The sequence below is a fragment of the Rhinopithecus roxellana genome, chromosome 12 (assembly GCF_007565055.1).
Source record: "Rhinopithecus roxellana isolate Shanxi Qingling chromosome 12, ASM756505v1, whole genome shotgun sequence".
Lineage (NCBI taxonomy): Eukaryota > Metazoa > Chordata > Mammalia > Primates > Cercopithecidae > Rhinopithecus > Rhinopithecus roxellana.
This window is the reverse complement of record NC_044560.1, coordinates 122,171,289-122,194,274: the sequence shown is the minus strand read 5'-3', so window position 1 is coordinate 122,194,274 and position 22,986 is coordinate 122,171,289. Positions and strand designations below refer to the sequence as shown.

The 22,986-nt window shown below is 44.9% G+C and overlaps 1 protein-coding gene and 1 non-coding gene across 3 annotated transcripts in view; both read left to right on the top strand.

The window, feature by feature from the left end:
• The window catches only part of TESK2 (testis associated actin remodelling kinase 2), a 159,957-nt gene that overhangs the window by 135,141 nt on the left and 1,830 nt on the right, over positions 1–22,986 (top strand). Inside the window, exons 5-10 of one of the 2 annotated variants that reach the window (XM_010363070.2) lie at positions 12,473–12,619; positions 20,066–20,148; positions 20,373–20,457; positions 21,021–21,104; positions 21,304–21,390; positions 22,703–22,820. In XM_010363070.2, coding sequence (XP_010361372.1) covers positions 12,473–12,619; positions 20,066–20,148; positions 20,373–20,457; positions 21,021–21,104; positions 21,304–21,390; positions 22,703–22,820 — 604 coding nt within the window. The remainder of the gene's footprint in view (positions 1–12,472; positions 12,620–20,065; positions 20,149–20,372; positions 20,458–21,020; positions 21,105–21,303; positions 21,391–22,702; positions 22,821–22,986) is intronic. The other variant, XM_030942641.1, reaches the window with a different exon arrangement.
• Positions 9,992–10,092, top strand: LOC115892599. Its single transcript, XR_004052462.1, has one exon. It is a non-coding gene; the product is annotated as a small nucleolar RNA U13 (small nucleolar RNA).

Here is a 22,986-nt window from a genome sequence, read left to right as displayed (position 1 = left end):
CTGTAGTTCCACGTACTCAGGAGGCTAAGACAGGAGAATTGCTTGAACCCAGAGGCAGAGGTTGTAGTGAGCTAAGACTGCGTCACTACAGCCCAGCCTGGGCAATGGAGCAGGACTCCGTCTAAACAAACAACAACAACAACAAAAAAAACAAAAATGAAAAGATGACAAGAATGTTTCAAGATATTATAATAATCAGGCCAGGTGAGGTGGCTCACGCCTGTAATCGCAGCACTTTGGGAGGCCAAGGTGGGTGGATTACCTGAAGTTAGGAGTTCAAGACCAGCCTGGCCAATATGGTGAAACCCATCTCTACTAAATATACAAGAAATTAGCCGGGTGTGGTGGCGGGCGCCTGTAATCCCAGCTACTCGGAAGGCTGAGGCAGGATAATTGCTTGAACCCAGGAGTTGGAGGTTGCAGTGAGCCAAGATCGCACCATTGCACTCCAGCCTGGGCAACAAGAGTGAAACTCCATCTCAAAAAAACAAAAAAAAAGATATTACAATGGTTAAATGAGGTAACTATGAAAGTGCTCTGCCGGGTGTGGTGGCTCACGCCTGTAATCCCAGCACTTTGAGAGGCTGACTGAGGTGGGCAGATCACCTGAGGTCAGGAGTTTGAGCCCAGCCTGGCCAACATGGTGAAACCCTGTCTCTACTAAAAATAAATTAGTCAGGCATGGTGGCAGGCACCATCTCAAAAAAAAAAAAAAAAAAAAAGAAGAATGAGGAACCAAATGATGCCCGGTTTCTAGGTGGATGGCGATGCCATTTACTGAAATGTAGAAAACTTGGAGGGTGCAGCTGGAATACTTCCTTCTTTCAGCTGTGTATGCATTACTTCGGAATTGGTTTTTTTTAATGTAACACTAATCAACATGGTCTCCTCAATGTAGAAGATCAGACTCAGTCTTTTGCCTGAGCCTTTCTTTGTCTGAGTAGACATTATTGAACATTTTATTTTATTTTATTTTATTTTTGAGACAAGGTCTGGCTCTAATGCCCAGGCTGGGGTGCAGTGTTGCAATGTTGGCTCACTGCAACCTCTGCCTCCCCAGCTCAAGCCATCCTCCCACCTCAGCCTCCTGAGTAGCTGAGACTACAAGCATGCACCACTATGCCCGGCTAATTTTTGTATTTTTTGTAGAGACAAGGTTTTACCATGTTACCCAGGCTGGTCTTGAACTCGTGAGCTCAAGCAGTCTGCCCACCTTGGCCCTCAGGAGTGCTGGGATTACAGGTGTGAGCCTCTGCACCCAGCCAGCATTATTAAATATTTGTTTTTGCATGATATTTATTGGAAAGTTCCTCTAAAAGCATATTTCTCTTTTATATCTTAAATTACATTTTAATGATTAAATTGGGGGGTGGGGCTTCCAATGAAAGAGGGAACTTAAAACCCACCTCCATTTATTTAAATGCACTTACTTATGCATTTGTTTGTTCAACAATTTCACTGAGTTTTACAAAGGGGCTTACAAAATTGAGCAGGACCTAGTTCCTGCCATAAATGTTATAGTACAGTGTGATGTGTGATGAACAATAGTAGAAACATGTGCAGGATGCTAAAGTGGCACCAAGAATGGGCTCAAACTCCTGGGCTGAAGCAATCCTCCCTCCTCAGCCTCCCAAAGTACTGGGATTACAGGCATGAGCCACTGCGCCCAGCCTAGCACAAAAAATGGGATGGGGTATCAACGAATGCTTTCCATGAGTTCAGAAGGATGAATAAGTGGCTGGCCGTGGTGGCTCACACCTGTAATCCCAACACTTTGGGAGGCTGAAGCAGGCAGATCACTTGAGGTCAGGAGTTTGAGACCAGCTGGTCAACATGTTGAAACTCCGTCTCTGCTAAAAATACCAAAAATTAGATGGGTGTGGTGGTCCGTGGCTGTAATCCCAGTTACTCAGGAGGCTGATGCAGGAGAATTGCTTAAACCCTGGAGGTGGAGGTTGCAGTGAGCGGGGATCGCACCACTGCACTCCAACCTGGGCGACAGAGTGATACTCAGTCTCAAAAAATAATAAATAAATAAATAAGGCCCAGTGTGGTTGTTCATGCCTGTAATCCCAGCACTTTGGGAGGTTGAGGCAGGCAGATCACCTGAGGTCAGGAGTTTGAGACCAGCCTGGCCAACACGGTGAAACCCCATCTCTACTAAAAATACAAAATTAGGCCAGGTGCAGTGGCTCACGCCTGTAATCCCAGCACTTTGGGAGGCCAAGGTGGGCAGATCATGAGATCAGGAGTTCAAGACCAGCCTGACCAACATGGTGAAGCCCCATCTCTACTAAAAATACAAAAATTAGCTGGGTGTGGTGGTGCACGCCTGTAATCCCAGCTACTCAGGAGGCTGAGGCAGGAGAATTGCGTGAACCCAGGAGGCAGAGGTTGCAGTGAGCTGAGATTGCGCCACTGCACTGTAGCCTGGGTGACAGAGTGAGACTCCATCTCAAAAAAAAAAAAAAAGAAGCAGCAGCAGCCAGGTGTGGTGGTGCACTCCCATAATCCTAGCTACTCAGAGAATCACTTGAACCCAAGAGGAGGAGGTTGTAGTGAGCTGAGATCGTGCCATTGCAGTACAGCCTGGGCGACAAGAGGGAAACTTTGACTCAAAAAAAAAAAAAAAAAAAAAAAAAGAAAATAAATAAATAAATAAATGAGAAGGATGAATAAGAATTAGCAAAGCCATGAAGGAGGGCATAAAGAAGGGTATTCAGTAAGCATATATGAAGGCCAAGAGTTAAACACTTAAATATTCTGAAATATATTTTGGGTTATTAAGAACATTTTACTCTGTGGCTAGATCTAGTGTTCCCTTTTTCTTTTTGAGTCAGCTCATTACTACTGACTGTTTCAGTTAGGCAAGCCCTGGTGAACCTCCTGGAGTGGTAAGCAAATTCAGTCCTTGGCAGATATACGGATGTACGCTTGTAGTGGCTGTGGATTCTTGAGCTGAGAACAGGAGGCTTCTTTGGAGCACAAGCCTCCCACAGGGCACTCTTGGGATGTCTGTCCTGGAATTACCCAGAGCAGTAACAAAGCTTTCTTTTCTTCTTTAACCCAAGCCAGCAGGATGGGATGTCGGCTAGCCTTTGTGTTTGAAGCCTACCAACAAACATACAGTGGCCAGCACAAAAGCATTGTTGGGCTACAGTGAAAACTAGGTCGGGGCCCAAACCCTTTTTTGCAAAGAGCCCCTCCAAAGAGTAGAGTGCCAACGAGCCACTGATTTGGCTGTTTGACATTGATACTGGTTTATGACAGGTTTCTGACTTACTGATGGCACATCGAGTCGTTTAAGATTCTGAAATATTTTTCCATTGCTGTCTGAACCTTTCAATTTGGAATCTCTGAGATGTCTTTGACTCTTTTTTCCTTATTTCTCATATCTATCACTCAGTTGCTAAAAAGCTTTATATTCTGACTATAGCCAACTTTTTATTGCCCATAAATAGCACTGTTAGTTAGATGTTTGGTCACCTCTCATCTGGCTGTTGCAGTACCCTCCAAACCTGCCTCTAGTTCCTTCTCTATCCTGCTACCAGAATGATCTTTCTAAAAGGCAGTTTGGGTCATGTATTAGTTTCTTAGAGCTGCCATAGCAAAGCACTACAATGTGGGTGACATCGCAGAAACTTCTTATCTCAGAGTTCAGAAGACTGGAAGTCCAAAATCAAAGTGTTGGTAGGGCCCTGTTCTCTCTGAAGTCTCTACAGGAAGATCCTTCCTTGCCTTTTCCTAGCTTCTGGTAGGTTTTTGGTGTTCCTTGCCTTGTAGATGTCTCAGTCCAATTTCTGCCTCTATCTTTTTTTTTTTTTTTTTTTTTTTTGAGGCGGAGTCTCGCTCTGTCGCCCAGGCTGGAGTGCAGTGGCCGGATCTCAGCTCACTGCAAGCTCCGCCTCCCGGGTTCCCGCCATTCTCCTGCCTCAGCCTCCCGAGTAGCTGGGACTACAGGCGCCCGCCACCTCGCCCAGCTAGTTTTTTGTATTTTTTAGTAGAGACGGGGTTTCACTGTGTTAGCCAGGATGGTCTCGATCTCCTGACCTCGTGATCCACCCGCCTCGGCCTCCCAAAGTGCTGGGATTACAGGCTTGAGCCACCGCGCCCGGCCTCTGCCTCTATCTTAACATGACAATTTTCCCTGTGTTAGCCTGTATCTCTTGCCCCTCTTTTTATAAGAATTCCAGTCATATTGGATTAAGGGCCTGCCCTACTCCAATATGACCTCATCTTAACTTGATTATATCAGCAAAGACCCTATTTCCAAGTAAGGTCACATTTATAGTTATCAGGGTTTAGGACTTGCATGCATCTTTTGGGGGGATATAATTCAACCCTCATTAGATCATATTATACCTTTACCTATAAACCTTCAGTGGCCCATGCGGTTTGCTGAATTAACTGTAGATGCTTCCTCTTGGTATTCCAGAACTTCAGCACTAATAACAAATATAATAATAATAGAAATAGTCATAACTGACATATTGAGGACTTTCCTTGACATTATTCTTAGCGTTTTACGTGTATCAACTTACTGAATCTTCACAACAACTCTGTGGGTTAGGCACTATTATTATTCCCATTTTATAGATGTATATTAAACAAACTGAGTAACTCAGGGCTCTGCAACTATTATAGTCTGAGATGAGATTCAATCCTAGCCAGTCTAACTGCAGTCCCCACTATATTATACTGCCCATCTTAACTTTGTAGCTTCATCCTTTCTCCCCTACTTATACAGAAAAAAAAATAATTACTAATCTCTGTGCTTTGTTATCTTTGTGTTCCTTTTACATAGACTATCTTTCTTATCCCCAACCCTGCCTATGGGTAACCATGAAATGGAATTAAATCCTCAACAATGAGTGAATATTAGCCAGGCCTAGGTGGGGAAAGGGGAAGGATGTTACAGGTAAAGGGACCAGCAATGTGTACAGATGTGCAGGTGAGCAGGAGTCAGACTTTTATAAGCAGGAGTGAAAGGCTTTGTGTGCCTTTCTGAGGATTGTGGGTTTTATCCTACAAGTAATAGAGTGTCACTGAATAATTTTAACAAGAGAGTGGCTTCAGGTTGGCATTTCAGAAAGACTGTCTTTGCTATATTGTGAAAAATGGATTGGAATGAGGGTTAAATCTTTTCAAGATGCAAAAGCAGGCAAGAAAACAGGTTAGAAAGCTAACGGAATAACCTAAGGGAGGGGTGAGAATGGTAAGTTATTGATAGTGGGTTCTACCTGTTGTAAAAAATGAAAATAAAATTTAAAAAGATACTGTTAATTGGAAGAATGAGTTGTGTACTGTGAGCTAAACACCATACTAGACTGACTTTGTATTTATACCTTATCTCTTCAGTTACTCCTTGCCTTTGAACAAACACCAAATCTTGATTCTACCTCTAATGTCTCTTAGATATTAACCTCCTTTCCATTCTTGCTGCCATTGTCTTATTCAGGCCTTGGTTATTTTAACTCTTCTCCCAGCCTCAGTTTCTGACCTTTTCATACAATTTTTATACTACCGTTAGAATGATATTTCTATGTAGCATATCTGATCATGTTATTCTCCTGTGTGGAAAAAAAAGTGTTAGTTGATTGTATGGCATCTCTAGTAGACCATCTAGGCTAGACTAGTCTCTATGGGCAGAGATTGGCCCCATTTATCTCTGTGTTTCACATTGTAGGTTTTCAGTGTTTGGGTAGGTGAATAGAAGGATGGATGAATCTTTCTCAGTACCATGTTGCTAATTAGATGGTAGCAAATGATCTCTGCTAGTTGGATGGCAGCACAGTTATCTTCCTTGGGTAAGTGGCCTAACTCCTGGCCAGTTGGGTAGATTTTTCAAAAGGGAATAATAATTCTTACAGTTGATATTTTCTCCAGATCTTCTCTGAATGCCTTTGAGCCACTGTTCAGAGATAAGCTTATTTGGTTGCAGGTATCAGTACAATGATAATTCAAAAATTTTTAAAGCTACTATGTTGTCTTATGTTCTGAATAGTTATGACTGGTTGAGACTATTGTAGCTTACTAGAATCAGCAAGAATTGGGAACTGGAGTCCTAGGTGCATTTACCTCAGAGAGAGGTACATATTCCCTAGAGCCACTCCAGAATATTCGCTGTATGGATGTGTTTATGTGCTTGTCTGTGCCTGAATTGGTACCTACCAGACCCTATAGGGAATATGTGGGAAGAACCTATACTCTTTAGCCTAGGCAGTTGTCTTAGTCCATTTGTGCTGCTATAAGAATATATCATAGACTGGGTAGCTTATAAACAACAGAAGTTTATTTCTCACACTTCTGGAGTCTGGGCAATCTAAGATCTAGGCACAAGCAGATTCAGTGTTTGGTGAGGGCCTACTTCATGGTTCATAGATACCTGTCTTTTTGCTATGTCCTTACATCGTGGAAGGGACTAAAGAACTGTGGGGACGCTTGTACACACACACACTCTCTCTATATCGTGGTAAAATACATATAACATATAATTTATCATCTTTTTTTTGAGAGGGGGGTCTTGCTATGTTGCCCAGGCTGGTGTTGAGCTCCTGGCCTCAAGCGATCCTCCAACATCAGCTTCTCAAAGTGCTGGGATTACAGACAAGAGCCACTGTGCCTGGCCAAGAGACAAGTTCTTACTCTCATATGAAAGTGGCAGTAGGGGAAGGAATGCTCAATAAATGTTTGTAGAAATAACCTGAATTGATATTCCTGAGTGGAGAACTGAGTGTCCACTTCTCTGTGCCTTTGGTGATATTAAAAAGATGTGGGCATATGATTTCTTGCATTTTAGTAATAAAGGTTTATTTACATAATATAGTTGAATTACCAATACACTTTTAAAAGTTACTGAGTGCCTTCTAGGAAAAGGCTGTGTATATGTAATGAAACCAAGTATCAAACACAAATGAAATGCAAGAAACTCTGTTATTTTATTAGACCATGAGGAAGTGAGGCAGGTTTTGGTATAGTTAAAATTGGTATAGAAAAAGGTAACAGCCACTGAGAGGTATTGAAGTACCTGTAACACATTTTATTGGCTGTACTATAGTTTCTAACTTAAAAGTTTAAAATAAAAATGTTAAAACTTCTGTAATAATTAACTGTATTACCAATGCCTTGGGTTGTTTTATAGGGCTGACCGAGGGAGTGGTCTAGCTGAAAATGAAAGCAAAACAGCTGTTATCCCTGTCCGGGAAAGCTGAACATGCTAATACCGTTGCTCTTGTCTCTGCTTCCTGCAGAGGGATTTGTTTAGAAGCCACACCAGCTGAGTCTGCACTGGGAGTTGCTTATGGAGAAGTGAACATTCCAGCTAATAGGCACAGAGACTGTGTAGAAATCTTCTGGCTGGGTGCAGTGTCTCATGCCTGTAATCCTAGCACTTTGGGAGGCTGAGGCGGGTGGATCACCTGAGGTCAGGAGTTCGAGACCAGCCTGGCCAACATAGGAAAACCCTGTCTCTACTAAAAAAAATACAAAAATTAGCTGGGCCTGGTGACACGAGCCTGTAATCCCAGCTACTCCGGAAGCTGAGACTGGAGAATCACTTGAACCTGGAAGGCGTGGGTTGCAGTGAGCCGAGATGGCGCCACTGAACTCCAGCCTGAGTGACAGAGTGAGACTCCATATCAAAAAAAAAAAAAAAAAAGAAGTCTTCCTTGTTGGCAGATCTTAAATTTCCTTTTCTCATACATGTAAAGGTCTTGAAACATTGAGAAGTGGTTTCTGAGGGCCGAGAGGCTTATCAGCCCAACTAATTTATTCACCAAAGGCAGGCAAGAGAAATGGGTTATAAAAGCAAATTCCATTTGTTTTTCCTCCCTGATCCTTGGTTTGCGCTTTTTCCATCTTGCCTGGAAAAGCCAGAATCTATTAGCCAAGTGTGATTCCTCATCTTTTGTCACCTTTTCCTGTGCTCTCCACCCTCTGGCTTTGCATATGGATTTCCAGGGCCTTCAGAGACATTGCTGAACAGAGTAAACAAATGTTTCCCAGAGCCAAGAGTCCTGGCCTCACCTGGCCTATAGAGAGTGCACATACAATGGCCGGGCGCGGTGGCTCAAGCCTGTAATCCCAGCACTTTGGGAGGCCGAGACGGGCGGATCACGAGGTCAGGAGATCGAGACCATCCTGGCTAACACGGTGAAACCCCGTCTCTACTAAAAAAATACAAAAAACTAGCCGGGCGAGGTGGCGGGCGCCTGCAGTCCCAGCTACTCGGGAGGCTGAGGCAGGAGAATGGTGTAAACCCGGGAGGCGGAGCTTGCAGTGAGCTGAGATATGGCCACTGCACTCCAGCCTGGGCGACAGAGCCAGACTCCGTCTCAAAAAAAAAAAAAAAAAAAAAAAAAAAAGAGAGTGCACATACAGTCTTTTCATTATAGTGTCTTCTGCCTGGCACTCAGTTGGGAAACCTGAGTGGCTCCTGAAGACAGGCCTGACATATCACACTGTCATCATGCTAAAGAAGTGAACCACTGCCTACCTTTTGACTTTCAGAGCTAAAGAAACCTGCCTGCATGATTAGACGTCAGCTTCATTGCCCACTTATAACTTGAAGTTCACAAGCTCAGTTTCTTTTCAGCAAATGGGCACCTCAAATGTGAACCTTAGGCAGATTCAACTAGAATGAAGAGAGCAAGGTGCTGTGCTTATGCCGTCATTATGCCTTATTTTAAGATTTTCAAAGATGGATTATCAAGCAGGATGAAGCAGATCAACAAGTTTCCCTTTTGAGAAGTTAGAAGATTTATTTTTAGTCATTCTTTCTGCCTTGCCAAAACTGATCGACGCTTCCAAGGATCTGAAGTGCTGCATGGTGCTGCCCCCAACTGGTTCTTTTTGGTGCATGACATTTAAATTTTTTTTGAAACATTTTCATATGTTTTATTTTATTATTATTTTTTGTTGCCCAGGCTGGAGTGCAGTAATATGATCTCTGCTCACTGCAACCTCTGCCTCCCAGGTTCAAGCGATTCTCGTGCCTCAGCCTCCCGAGTAGCTGGGATCACAATCGTCTGCCACCATGCCCAGCTTATTTTTGTATCTTTAGTAGAGACGGGGTTTTACCATGTTGGCCAGGCTGGCCTCGAACTCCTAGCCTCAGGTGATCCACCTGCCTTGGCCTCCTAAAGTGCTAGGAATACAGGTGTGAGCCATCTCGCCTGGCCAACTTTCACATATTTTTTTTCGAGACAAGGTCTCACTCTGTTGCCTAGGCTGGAGTGCAGTGGCTCAATCTCGCTTCACTGCAGCCTCCACTTCCCAGGTTCAAGCGATTCTCCTGCCTCAGCCTCCCAAGTAGCTGGGATTACAGGCAATCACCACCATGCCTGGCTAATTTTTGTATTTTTAGTAGAGATGGGGTTTCACTATGTTGGCCAGGCTAGTCTTGAACTCCTGACCTTAGGTGATCTGCCCGCCTTGGCCTCCCAAAGTGCTGGGATTACAGGCATGAGACTTTCACATATTTTATTAGATTCTCATAACACTGCAAATTAGGTGAATCAGGGATTATCATACCTACTTATAGTTGAGAAAAGTGAAAGATGGATAGCCTTATTAGTAGATTTGTCCAAGTTAAATGGCTATTAGGAGGCTGGATTGGGCTAGAATTCAGATATTTCTCCTCTTATCCCATTAAGTTCCCTAGTCCTTTGTAAATTCAATAGTACCCCAAAATATGTATTAAGATAGAAATTTTAGGCTCAGAGGAATTTCTGTCTTTTCCCCCTTGGGAGGAGGAGGGAAATAATACATCATATAAGGTTTGAGTAAATTCATTTTTGAGCTCCTGTGCTGAATGAGGCTCTCTGACTCAGATGCTGTGGTCTCTAACTCTCCAGTGCAACGTAGTGGTAAAGAGTATGGACTTGAGCCAGACTGCAGAGTCTGCCAGTCTCTGCCACTTAATAATTGGATAATCTTAAGCAAGTTGCTTAATTTCTAAATGCCTTCTCTAAAATAGGAGTAATAGTATATAGTCCTTTTGTAGTCCATAGCATGATTATTGGATTTTCATGTGCATGTGTGAGGTTTATTACCCTCAAACCTTATTAATGTCTGCATGTTGCCTGTCTGACATGAAAAAAAAAAAAAAGGAAAAAATGTAACAGTATACCTACAGGGTTATTGTGCAGATTAAATGAGATAATATATGCAAAACTCTTAGAACAGTGCCTCAAACAATTTAAGTACTATATAAATAACAGCTGCTATTATTATCTATAAATAAATATACTGGGTCTCACTCTGTTGCCCAAGCTGGAGTCTAGTGGCACAATCATGGCTCACTACAGCCTTGACCTCCTGAGGTTCAAGTGATCATCACAACCTCAACCTTGTGAGTAGCTGGGACTATAGGCACACACCACCACACCCAGCTAATTTTTTTTTTTTTTTTTTTTTTGAGATGGAGTTTCACTCTTGTTGCCCAGGCTGGAGTGCAGTGGTGCGATCTTGGCTCACTGCAACCTCCGTCTCCTGTGTTCAAGCAATTCTCCTGTCTCAGCCTCCCGAGTGGCTGGGATTACACACACCTACTACCATGCCCAGCTAATTTTTTTGTATTTTTAGTAGAGACAGAGTTTCACCATGTTGGCCAGGCTGGTCTTGAACTCCTGATGTCAGGTGATCCGCCTGCCTCGGCCTCCCAAAGTGCTAGGATTACAGGCATGAGCCACCGCGCCTGGCTGTCCTTCTGAACGTTTAGAATGTTTTCCTATTGACATTCTTGCCTGTTCCTTGGGATTCTGTTAATTTTCCATCTTACATGTTAAACCCTGGGCATGCATGACCTTGGAATGCAAGACTGCTTCATCTCAATGTTTTTGCCTCCTAAATATTAAGTCTCTCACTTAGATTTTGTTCTTAAACTTCAAACTGACTGTGTTTAGATCATTTCCACCTTGGTTGTCCAATAAGCACCTGCACCTTTAATAATTTAACTTCTCCCAGCTGAACTCACTATCTTTTTTTTTTTTTTTTTTTTTAAAGACAAGGTCTCACTCTGTCACCCAGGCTGGAGTGCATTGGCATGATCTTAGCTCACTGCAGCCTCAACCTCCCAGGCTCAAGTGATCTTCCATGTAACTAGGACTACAGGTGTGCACCATCATGTCCAGCTAATTCTGTTTATTTATTTATTTTGAGATGGAGTCTCGCTCTGTTGCCCAGGCTGGAGTGCAGTAGCGCGATCTCAGCTCACCACAACCTCCACCTCCCAGGTTCATGCCATTCTCCTGCCTCAGCCTCCCGAGTAGCTGGGACTACAGGCACCCGCCACCAAGCTTGGCTAATTTTTTGTATTTTTAGTAGAGACGGAGTTTCACTGTCTTAGCCAGGATGGTCTCATTACTGTGTTAGCCAGGATGACCTCATGATCCGCCCGCCTCGGCCTCCCAAAGTGCTGGGATTACAGGCTTGAGCCACCACGCCCAGCCAATTCTGTTTATTTTTTGTAGAGACTAAGTCTCACTATGCTGTTCAGGCTGGTCTGAACTCCTGAGCTCAAGCGATCCTCCTACCTCTCAAAGTTCTAGGATTATAGGCATGAGTCACCATACCTGGCCTGAACTCACTGTCTTTTAACATTGCCTCATCTTCTAAACATCTACTCCTCTCCTTACTCTCTGGGTATTTAATAATGACATCCAGGGACCAATAGCCTATTGCTCTCATTCTCTAATCCAGGTAATTATCAATTTTTTTTTAACTCTGTCATCTAAATACATTTTGAATCTTGCTTTCATTCCAGTGCCTCTACTATTGCCATGATTCAGATGCCCTGCTCTCACCAGGATTATTGCAGTAATCTCCTATTTCCCTTTCTCTGTATTTTTCACTCTAATCCATCTATCATACCATTGCTAAAATAATATTTTCTTTAAAAAGCAAATATAACCATGTGGCTCTCCTGCTTAAAATGCTTTTGTTTCCTATAGACAGGATAAAGTTTACATATCTTAGCAAAACATATCAGCCTCACTTCCTGACTCATCTATAAATGCACTCTGGCCATATCGAAGTAAATTAAGTTCCTGAATGCATCATGCACTTAACCTGTAACTTTGTATATGCTGCTCCCTCTGTGTCCCTCTTTCCTGCTACTCCGGGTCATCCTTTCTGACTCCTTATTTCCTCTCTGCATCTTCCTCTGAAATGCCTTCACAGTTTAGCTTTATCCTTGGTACTGCATGGTGTTGTCCTACCTGCACATAACTATATTTTAATATTTATTATATGATATTGTTTGTCTATGTCCCTTAATAGATTGTGGTCTCCTTAAAGGAAAGTGTCATTGTGTGCAGCACCTACCATAGTGCTTGGAGACAGAATAAGCCCTCAATAACTTAAAAAAAAAAAAAAAAAGTCTCTGTCTTCTAGGTGTTTACTCTCTAATGGTTTCACCACTAGCCTAAACATTTCTGATAAATGGTAGCTGGGTTTTCCTTCTGTTTTGCAGTATATCAACTCCGGGAACCTGGAACAGTTGCTAGACAGTAACCTGCATTTGCCTTGGACTGTGAGGGTAAAACTGGCCTATGACATAGCAGTGGGCCTCAGCTACCTTCACTTCAAAGGCATTTTTCATCGGGACCTCACATCTAAGGTATGAAGGCTTTACTTTCACAACTCATTGAGGGATACCACCCTTCTCTTTTGCCAAGAAAGCTGTCAGATTTAACATTTAATCACAGAGGACATAATTCATTACATTTTATAGTTAGTCCTTAGAAAGCCTACATCTTTTCCTTCTGTTTTTGAGATAGTGTCTCACTCTATTGCCCAGGCTGGAGTGCTTCTGCCTCCTGGGTTCAATAATTCTCGTGCCTCAGCCTCCTGGGTAGCTGGGACTAGAAATGCGCATTACCACACTTGGCTAATTTTTAGTAGAGGAAGAATTTTACCATATTGGCCAGGCTGGTCTTGAACTCCTGGCTGCAAACAATCCACCACGTTGGGCTCCCAAAGTGCTGGGATTACAGGCGTGAGTCACTGTGCCCCACCATAAGCCTATATTTTCTTACAGAAGATTCCTTTCAGTGCTGAGTGAGCCAACACATATACTTTTTTTTTTTTTTTTTTTTTGAGACAGGGTCTCACCTTGTCACTCAGGCTGGAGTGCAGTTGCGTGATCTTAGCTCACTGCAGCCTCCATCCCATGGGCTCAAGCAATCCTCCTACCTTAGCCTTCTGAATAGCTGGGACCACAGGTGTGTACCACCATGCCTAGCTGTATTTTTGGGTTTTTTTGTTTTTTTTTTTTTTTTTTTTCTGCTCTTATTGCCCAGGCTGGAGTGCAATGGCGTGATCTTGGCTCACTGCAGCCTCCACCTCCTGGGTTCAAGCAATTATCCTGCCTCAGCCTCCTGAGTAGCTGGGATTACAGATGCCCGCCATCACCCCTAGCTAATTTTTTGTATTTTTAATAAAGATGGGGTTTCACCATGTTGGCCAGGCTGGTCTCAAACTTCTGACCTCAGGTGATCCACGTGCCGTGGCCTCTCAAAGTGCTGGAATTACAGGCGTGAGCCACTGTACCCAGCCTTTTTTTGTATTTTTAATAGAGATGGGGTCTTGCCATGTTGCCCAGACTGGTCTCAAACTCGTGAGCTCAAGCAGTCCACCTGCCTCAGCCTCCTAAGGTGCTGGGATTACATGCGTGCACTGTGCCCAGCCAACGCATACATCTTGAGAGCCTTCATGTTTAACTTCAATCTCCTGAATATGTGTAACAAGAGCAAATGACATGAGAAAGGTTAATAAATTCTTGCCTTATAGGAGTGACAGCAGTCAAGGCAGTATAGGGGCCTATCACTTTTCTTTCCTGTGGCCCCCAGGATGTAGTTCTTAGTTAAGAGCAGGAGTTCAGTGATTTTTAGTCACTTGAATGCAGGTTTTTAGGGCCATAATGTACTGACCCATTTTCTGCCTGTGTGATTGAGTTTCTGCTGCCCTGCCAGTTCCTCTTTGGCATCAGCTGATCTCTGTAGCACTCTTGCTGTCCAAATTGCTGTGTGACCAGGTTAGAAAAGAGTCTCTTTCAGAGGAAGTTGGCCATGCCACAAAACAGGCACCTCATAGCCAAATGGCCTAAGATACCATCATGACAAGGTTTATATAAATAGTACTGTTTGATTATTGATGGGGGAACTGTAAGGTGATCTAACATATCTAATATGACTTCTGCCCAAGAACTGAATTAAAGTCTGCTAGGGAGGTGTATGAGAGTTTTGTACCTGCCTAAGAATAGCCGTCACTTCATTCCCCACCCTCAATACCTACATGTACACATATTCACACATGCATGCACATACTTCTCCTCCTTCTGCCCTAGATGAAGGGGAGGGGAGCCTGTCTTAAGAAAAAGCTTGAGGCCGGGCGCGGTGGCTCAAGCCTGTAATCCCAGCACTTTGGGAGGCCGAGATGGGCGGATCACGAGGTCAGGAGATCGAGACCATCCTGGCTAACATGGTGAAACCCCGTCTCTACTAAAAATACAAAAAATTAGCCGGGCGAGGTGGCGGGCGCCTGTAGTCCCAGCTACTCGGGAGGCTGAGGCAGGAGAATGGCGTGAACCCGGGAGGCAGAGCTTGCAGTGAGCTGAGATCCGGCCACTGCACTCCAGCCCGGGCGACAGAGCGAGACTCCGTCTCAAAAAAAAAAAAAAAAAAAGAAAAAGCTTGAAAGGGAACAGAAGTAGCAGTACTCTGAGTCAATAAAGCCTAAAGCAGTAAGTACCTGGATGCCTCACATGGAATGGTTTCGGTGTGTGGCAGACTCACTTGTAGTCAGCTGCACTGTTCCTGAAGGAGCACAAGACTGGCAAGTAGAAACTGGGAACCAACTGAGGCCTAGTTATAAGGAGCCCTTTATCTACTTTACTGTCTGTAAGAACTGGACAGTTAGGCAGTTGGGACCTGAAAGGTGATATCTTATCTCTTCATTAGCCATTTCTTCTCCCCCAGGATGTTTTGGAAAACCAAAACTAAGAAAAGTGCAGGCCAGGTGTGGTGGCTCACGCCTGTAATCCTAGCACTTTGGGAGGCCGAGGTGGGCAGATCACCTGAGGTCAGGAGTTCAAGACCAGCCTGGCCAACATGGTGAAACCCTGTCTCTACTAAAATACAAAAATTAGCTGGGCACGATGGCGCCCCCCCCCACACACACACACAAGTGTCTCCTGTCTCTGGCTGCAATGATGAAAGAATATTAGAAAAGAGGAACTTCTGACCTAGAGGTACATACAGTCTTGTTGGCAAATAACTAAAAAGTAGTGGACAGCATTTTATAATTGTTTAGCTACATAGACGACAAGTTTTCAGAGCAGGAAAGATCACTCTGGGCCAGGGTAGCTACGCTTCCTCGAGGAAAGCCTCCACTCCCTAAGAGATCATCATATTCCCTTCTGTGCCCTGAAAGCACTTTGTCCCATTGCAGTAGTATCCAAGTGTGGTTCTGTCCGGGCTTGTTGTGCTGTATTACAAAAATAATTAACCTTTTTGGACTATAGGATAAGACCACTATCCTTTGCTTTTCCTAATGGGGAATGAGTATTCCCAGTGTCAATTGGCTTGAGACAAGAAACTAGGAACATAGGAGAAATAACTCCCTATATTTCTGGGCTGTACTTTCTTGGGTCTGGACTTTAAGGAGGTTTTGAGGATACTTCCAGGTGGTGAAAGCAAAGGACTTTTGCAAACTCTAGAGGAAGGCTGGGAAGTACACTATAGGGGATCTCAAGTTGAAGACAAACAAGTGAGTCTTATGAACCAGACTGTCCAATTTGAGATACTGTCTGTGTTCATTGCCCTTTTATCATCTCTGAGATTTATCTGGTAAAGTTTTGTCTGAATGTTTCAGCCTCACTGTAACCGTGTTGCAGGAATTAGGGAGAGGAGTATATGTCTACACCTAGGCCAGAGCAGCCCCACCCAAGATACCTGTGTGGTGGTGGCAGTGGCCCTAAGAACAAAAAGTCCCGAGGGAGAAATAAAGCAAAAGGGACAGTAGAGGGCTCTGAGGTTTCTAAATTATCTCTTCATAGTCCATCTTGGGTCTGTGTTTTATTTCTTTAAGGACAGTATCAGGTTTTCTTATATTTTAATATTATACACTCCATATCACTTGATTGTTCTATTGTGTCTGTATCTCCCACCAGCATATGAGTTTCTCAAGTGCTCCTCTTATTTACTTTTGTTTTCTTAGCACCTAGCATAGAGCCTATGAGAGTAAAGGCTTCCTGGGCATATTTCAGGGAAGGGCTTGATAGCAAAGAGGCTGAAACGCCTGCTCCAGAGCTGAGATTCTGGGTCCCAGGCCCAGTTTTGTCCTCATCTCTGAATGACTTCAGTGACCTTGGAACTCTGTGCTCCCAGTCTGTAAAATAGATGCTGTCCTTGACTTTGCAGGAGTGATCAGTCCACATTGCTCAGACCAGAGCTGACAGGAGGGATTTAAAGTAAAGGTAACATGTTTCATGTGGGTAAACCAGGACAGAGAGAAGTAGATGCCTTTTTCCAAATGATCCTGAGCCTGTGGTTGGAAGCAAAAAGATCCCAAGTTTCCTATCAACGTGCCTCGTGAAAGTAGTATTGCCTTTATAGGATTCATGTCTGCAGCTACTGCAATAATGCTCTAAGAGTAAAATGTCTGTCAGATATAGCTGTTCAGTCTCATTTTGTAATTACTTCTAAGAAACAGCCTGAAACAGACTTTTACAGTGGCAAGGCTAAGAACTTACTTAGAAGGAAGTGGGAGGCAGTGTGGCTTTAAAAATACTCAGTTCATGAGCACTATGAAGAAATGCCAATAGCCACACACAGGCTTTTATCAGTAGCTCTAGGAGTAACCAGTACGCATATACCCGAGCCTTGGCTCTTGGGGGCAGCTGAGAAAGTAGTTGCTTCTGCTTAATACCATTACTGCCCAACATCAGGAAAGTACTACTGATCTTCTGTGGTTACTGTTGGGAATGAGTATGAATTATGAATTGCACCTTTAGTTCTTAGTTCTTTTCTGTTGTTATTGTTGACTGCATAGAAGCCACTTAGGTGATTTCACTAGAATGAAAAGCCTATTCAGTTATGGTCTTAGGCTATGCCACACAACGAGGAATAGAAAATGCCAATTTTCAGAGTGAAGAGAACATGAATTAGGAACAATGTTGAATGCTGGAGGGATGTAGAGAATGACTGTTAGTGTACCCTGCAGTTAATTTTTATAATTAAAACCATCAGCAGCTTCTGGGAACTATTTATGCTATTTAGAGGGCACAATATTGGGGAATCCAATCTCTACCTTTCATGGGCTCTACTCTAGTTGTGGAGATATTTAAGTCAGCAGGTCATTACACAAGAGCTATGGTAAAGGTACGGCATCACATGGTGGGATTGAGGGTAAGGGATGGGACATATCACACCAAAACAGATAATCCTCTAAGAGACTTGAAATATAGCAGTCCCTGAGGCATTTAGGAGTCCAGCAGTTCGGTCACTGATCTCCCTATGCTATGAAAAGAACCTCTTAACTGTTCAGTCTTTCAGTAGAATCAGTCTTTTCCTGCCTGATCCTAACTGAGTTTATGGAGTCAGTTTGTTGGGGTTGAGGGGAAAGAGGTGAAGTCACATAGAAAGTGTTTTGTTGCAGAAACAGCTTTAGAGTGAACATGAATTAATAGACTTGGCATTTCTCCACTCAGGTGGCTTTATTCAATGTTAATACTGACTGTGCAGCTGTTCCAGGACACCTCAGGTACTTCTCTCAGGTGTCTGATCTGGCCCAGTTCTGAAGAATTTGTGTAGGTTTCCAGGAAATGCATCCATGGCCACCCGTTTGAGTCTCTTGTCATCTCAGTCCTCACTATGGAGAGTGGAATGTATGATTATTGTATACATTTGACACACGCTTTTTGTAATTTCAATTTTTGAGACAGAGTCTCACTGTTGCCCAGGCTGGAGTGCAGTGGCGTGCTAACTGCAACCTCTGCCTCCTGGGTTCAAGTGATTCTCCTGCCTCAGCCTCCCGAGTAGCTGGGATTACAGGTGCCCACCACACCTGGCTAATTTTTGTATTTTTAGTAGAGACAGCGTTTCACCATGTTGGCCAGGCTGGTCTTGAACTCCTGACCTCAGGTGATCCGCCTGCCTTGGCCTTCCAAAGCTGGAATTACAGGCATGAGTCACCACACCCAGCTTGACACATGCTTTTAAAAGAAGCCCCGTTGCTTCAGTCATCAGACCAAACTTCCATTTAACACACTTTTGCCAAGCTCCTTCTGGGTGCCTGTGCTAGGTTACAGATACAGAGACAAATGAAATCATTCCTTGCCCGTGAAGAGGCAAACATGTAAGTCACTGCTGCAGTGTGATATAATAGGTGTGAGGACAATGAGGAATGGGAACCAGGCAGCAGTAGTGCCTGGGCTGCTTTTTGAAACTGAAAAGGTCACCTCTTGCCTCAGGGAAATCAGATTGGGCCTCTCTTACTGCTTAGTGTAGGCAGGGCTATGTCACTCAGAAGTCTTCTGGGAGGGAAGAGACATATTTGAGCTGCCACTGCCTCACGGGCTGGTGCCCTATAGCTGAGGCTTTGGCTAATAGGAAAGCTGGCCTAGGGCCCATCTTCTCACAGTCAAAATCAGGGAGCGGGGGGTGCTGAGCCAGCAGGACTGATGAGAGAGCCAAAGCCAGGACAAGCACGAGGACTGTCCTTCCTGGAAGCCAGAGATGAGGCATGTTTACCTGTGATCCAGGGTAGAAGTGATGAAATCACGGGTCCTTCCAGCTTGGGGAAGGGGAATGGTGTAATCATGTCAAGGCCAGAGTAAGGGATTGATTTGTACCTGACAGGAATAAGCAGGAAGTGACCTGGCCATGTCTTAGCAACTAGATACTAAGGCTGGCAAGGAAGAGGGAGGGCTGGTTTGGGTCAGATGGGGCCTTGCTGGCTCCAGAAGTGTTTCTGTGAGCCAAGGATCCCTGCTGTCTGCTATTCTGAAGGAAGGGGGTGGGGTGAGGTACCTCTTGAGCCAGAGCAGTGTAGGGCTATTTTGAAAGCAGCTATTTGGGGAGAGGTGATTGCTGCTTTGTTTATTTACAGGTCATTTGGGTTGACCTGAAGACAGCATTTGTTCAGTGAGCATATTCTCAGCCTGTCTCATGAATTGAAACCTGTGAGGAAGGAAGGACCAAACCAGAACTTGCTCCTGAGGGGTTCATAGCTTTTCTGCTAGACTGTAAGAGGAGTGTCGTAGAGGAGGAGCTAAAGGAGTTGAGATGAGAGAGAGAGAGAAAGATGAGGTCATGGCTAAAAAGGTAGCTTGCCTTGAAAGACAAAATTTTCTTAGGTGAAAAGGATAATTGGGAGGATATTTCAAATGGAAGGGAACAGTGTAAGCAAAAGCAAAGGCTTGAAGGACCTGTTCAGGTTTGGTAAGTCAAGCTTGTCTGTGACAAGTTTGGATTAGGGTATGTGCATAGGGGCACCAGGAACAGGGGGACAGCAGCTAGGCCAGTTGGATAAAGCCAGATCATAGACTTTTAATGCCAGAGAAGAGGTTGGTTGTGATCTTGTAGACAGTGAAGGTTAGTGTAGGCTTAGACACTTGTCTTGTGCTTATATGAAGTTGGCAAGGTCAGGCCTGGGCTTTGGGTCTGTTTCTGAGGAAGGAGGAGACCAGGGGCCTGATAGTCTGTTGTTCTCCCCTATATTGCAAGCTCCGAGAAGACAAAGGTTTTGGTTGTTTTCATCTAGCTATTTCTAGCACTTAAAACTATGCCTAGCACTTAGAAAGCAAAGACGAGTAATTGTGTTTGGAATGTGAAGTGTATCGTAGGGCAGCCTAAGTGTAACCAAGACCCAGGATTATCTAATCTCACCTGGCTGTATTAGAGCCCCTGATCTGACCAGTGGGGTCAGCTTAAGAGTGTGGTTCACCAAGAAGGAGAGGACAAGGTGCCCTGTGGTAGGAAGGGAGGAATGGGTGGTAACTCTGTGGCTGACTGATCCCCACTTCTGAGCCACGTTATTTTCTCTTCCTTCCTGGGAATCCTAGAACTGCCTGATAAAGAGGGATGAGAATGGTTACTCTGCAGTGGTAGCTGACTTTGGCCTGGCTGAGAAGATCCCCGATGTCAGGTGTGTAGCCCTACTGGATGCTGGAGTTCAAGGGACAGGGGGCTGAAGCTAAGGGAAAATTCTAGCCTCCTCCCCAGAGGCCAGGACTTGGTCACAGCTCAACTTCAGCTCCCTAAATTTGGTTAGTCCTTGCCTATACCCATCCTTGGGGTGGAGGAATGGTCAAAAGATTCCATTGCACCAGCCAATGGCAAGCTCATTTTCTGTATAATCTCACCCCACAGCATGGGGAGTGAGAAGTTGGCTGTGGTGGGTTCCCCATTCTGGATGGCACCTGAGGTTCTCCGAGATGAGCCCTATAATGAAAAGGTAAGTTTTGAGGATCTCAAGGCCTGATTCTCCTTTTTTTTTTTTTTTTTGAGATGGTCTCACTCTGTTGCCTAGGCTGGAATGTAGTGGCACGATCTCGGCTCACTGCCTCCCGGGTTCAAGCTATTGTCCTGCCTCAGCTTCCCAAGTAGCTGGAATTACAGGCATGCGTCACCATGCCCTGCTATTTTTTTTTATTTTTAGTAGAGACAGGGTTTCACCATGTTGGCCAGGCTGGTCTCAAACTCCTGACCTCAAGGGATCTGCCCGCCTCAGCTACCTGAAGTGCTGGGATTACAGGCATGAGCCACTGTGCTCAGCCCTGATTCTCCTTAGAATCTACTCTTAGCAGAGTGTCCAAGATGTTCCTACTAAGAACAGGTAGATGTTCCTACAAGGTACCAGGGGTGGTACCTGGCAGCTGCCCAGTGACTGACTTGGATGAAATATGGGCAATATTAACCCATGCCTGGGTTGTTAGATGGGGGCGTGGGGCGAGGCAGGGGCAGATACCCTACCCCTCAACTCATTAAGAGGGAAACCAAAGTCTGACTACCCACCAGGCAGATGTGTTCTCTTATGGTATCATCCTCTGCGAGATCATCGCCCGCATCCAGGCCGATCCAGACTATCTTCCCCGCACAGAGGTGAGCTGCAACCATGGGGATCATTGCCACTGATGGGGCTAGTTTGAAGCAATGAAACTGTTCTGTCCCTGGGGTGGACTTGCTGGAACTGTCTGTTGCTGGTTGTCAGGGGCAGCTCCCAACCTCTTCTACTGAGTCGACTAGGATGGGTCGGGGGATTAATGAACTGTCTACCTAGGTTTTCCATACCCATCCACAGAATTTCGGGCTGGACTACGATGCCTTCCAGCACATGGTGGGAGACTGTCCTCCAGACTTTCTGCAGCTTACCTTCAACTGCTGTAATGTGAGTGTCTTTCTCCCTCTGCCTTTCATCAGGGGCTGGTTGAACCCTTTTCATCTGGTTAGGACTGTACAGAGAGGCTGCTAATTAGCTTCATGAGGGACCTCATTTTCTTTTTTTTTCTTTTTTTTTTTTGAGGCATAGTCTCGCTCTGTCGCCCGGACTGGAGTGCAGTGGCCGGATCTCAGCTCACTTCAAGCTCCGCCTCCCGGGTTTACGCCATTCTCCTGCCTCAGCCTCCCGAGTAGCTGGGACTACAGGCGCCCACCACCTCGCCCGGCTAGTTTTTGTATTTTTAGTAGAGACGGGGTTTCACCGTGTTAGCCAGGATGGTCTCGATCTCCTGACGTCGTGATCCACCCGTCTCGGCCTCCCAAAGTGCTGGGATTACAGGTTTGAGCCACCACACCCGGCCTTTTTTTTTTTTTTTTTGAGACGGAGTTTTGCTCTTGTTGCTCAGGCTGGAGTGCAATGGTGCCATCTCGGCTCATTGCAACCTCCACCTCCCAGGTTCAAGCAATTCTCCTGCCTCTGCCTCGGCCTCCCTAGTAGCTGGGATTACAGGCATGCACCACCACGCCCGGCTAATTTTGTATTTTTAGTAGAGACGGGGTTTCTTCATGTTGAGGCTGGTCTCGAACTCCTGACCTCAGGTGATCCACCCACCTCAGCCTCCCAAAGTGCTGGGATTACAGGAGTGAGCCACCGCGCCCGGCCAAGGGACCTCATTTTCACTGTAGTGACAGCAACCACACCTCCTTTTCCTCCCTCTGGCTCTTAGCTAACCTATTCGGAGCCCTGGACCAAGGAAAGAAAAAATTTGCTTTGTATTATCTGGTCCTCAGCCTGTAGGATAGACCCATCACTCCTTGCCTTGGGTGTTGATGGAACTCTGGTCTGGTTTTATTGTTGGACTGTGGATCCAACTGGTCCTGAGGCATATGAGAAAGGCTCTTCTTGGCCTTCATGTTAGCTCTGGGGCTAGACCTTATCTGTTAGGATCAAGGGGTAGGTGGGCTTTGTTCAGATACCTCCCAGAAACACATTAGGAGCAGAACTCAAGAACAGAATAAACTAATATGAGCATACTTTTGGAAGGTGCTGTGACAAGATGATAAGACAAACACTAAGACAGGGAGGGCAGTAGACAATAGTGTTTTCCCTGACCTGAACTGTATCTTCATTGTCTGGGGCCTTTAGAAAAGGTCTCTTAGCTGCACATCTGAATCTTCAAAGATGCCAGAAATAGACTCAAATGCCATCTTTGGGGTGGGAGATGGAGGGCAGGGCTCATGGCTGTTGTGTATACCTACAGATGGACCCCAAACTGCGCCCATCTTTTGTGGAGATTGGGAAGACCCTGGAGGAAATTCTGAGCCGCCTACAGGAAGAAGAACAGGAGAGGGATAGGAAGCTGCAGCCCACAGCCAAGGGTAAGAGATTAGACCAGGGAGCCAAACCTAACCCTAAGGGAGGAAATTCGGATGTAGGGCCTTCTCCTCTTAGGATTGTGATTGCCAGGATCCCAGGTCCAGAAATAAAGGGGAGGGGAAGGAGATAACACAGAAAGTACTGGCCTCTTTAAGAGCTGTGGCTTAG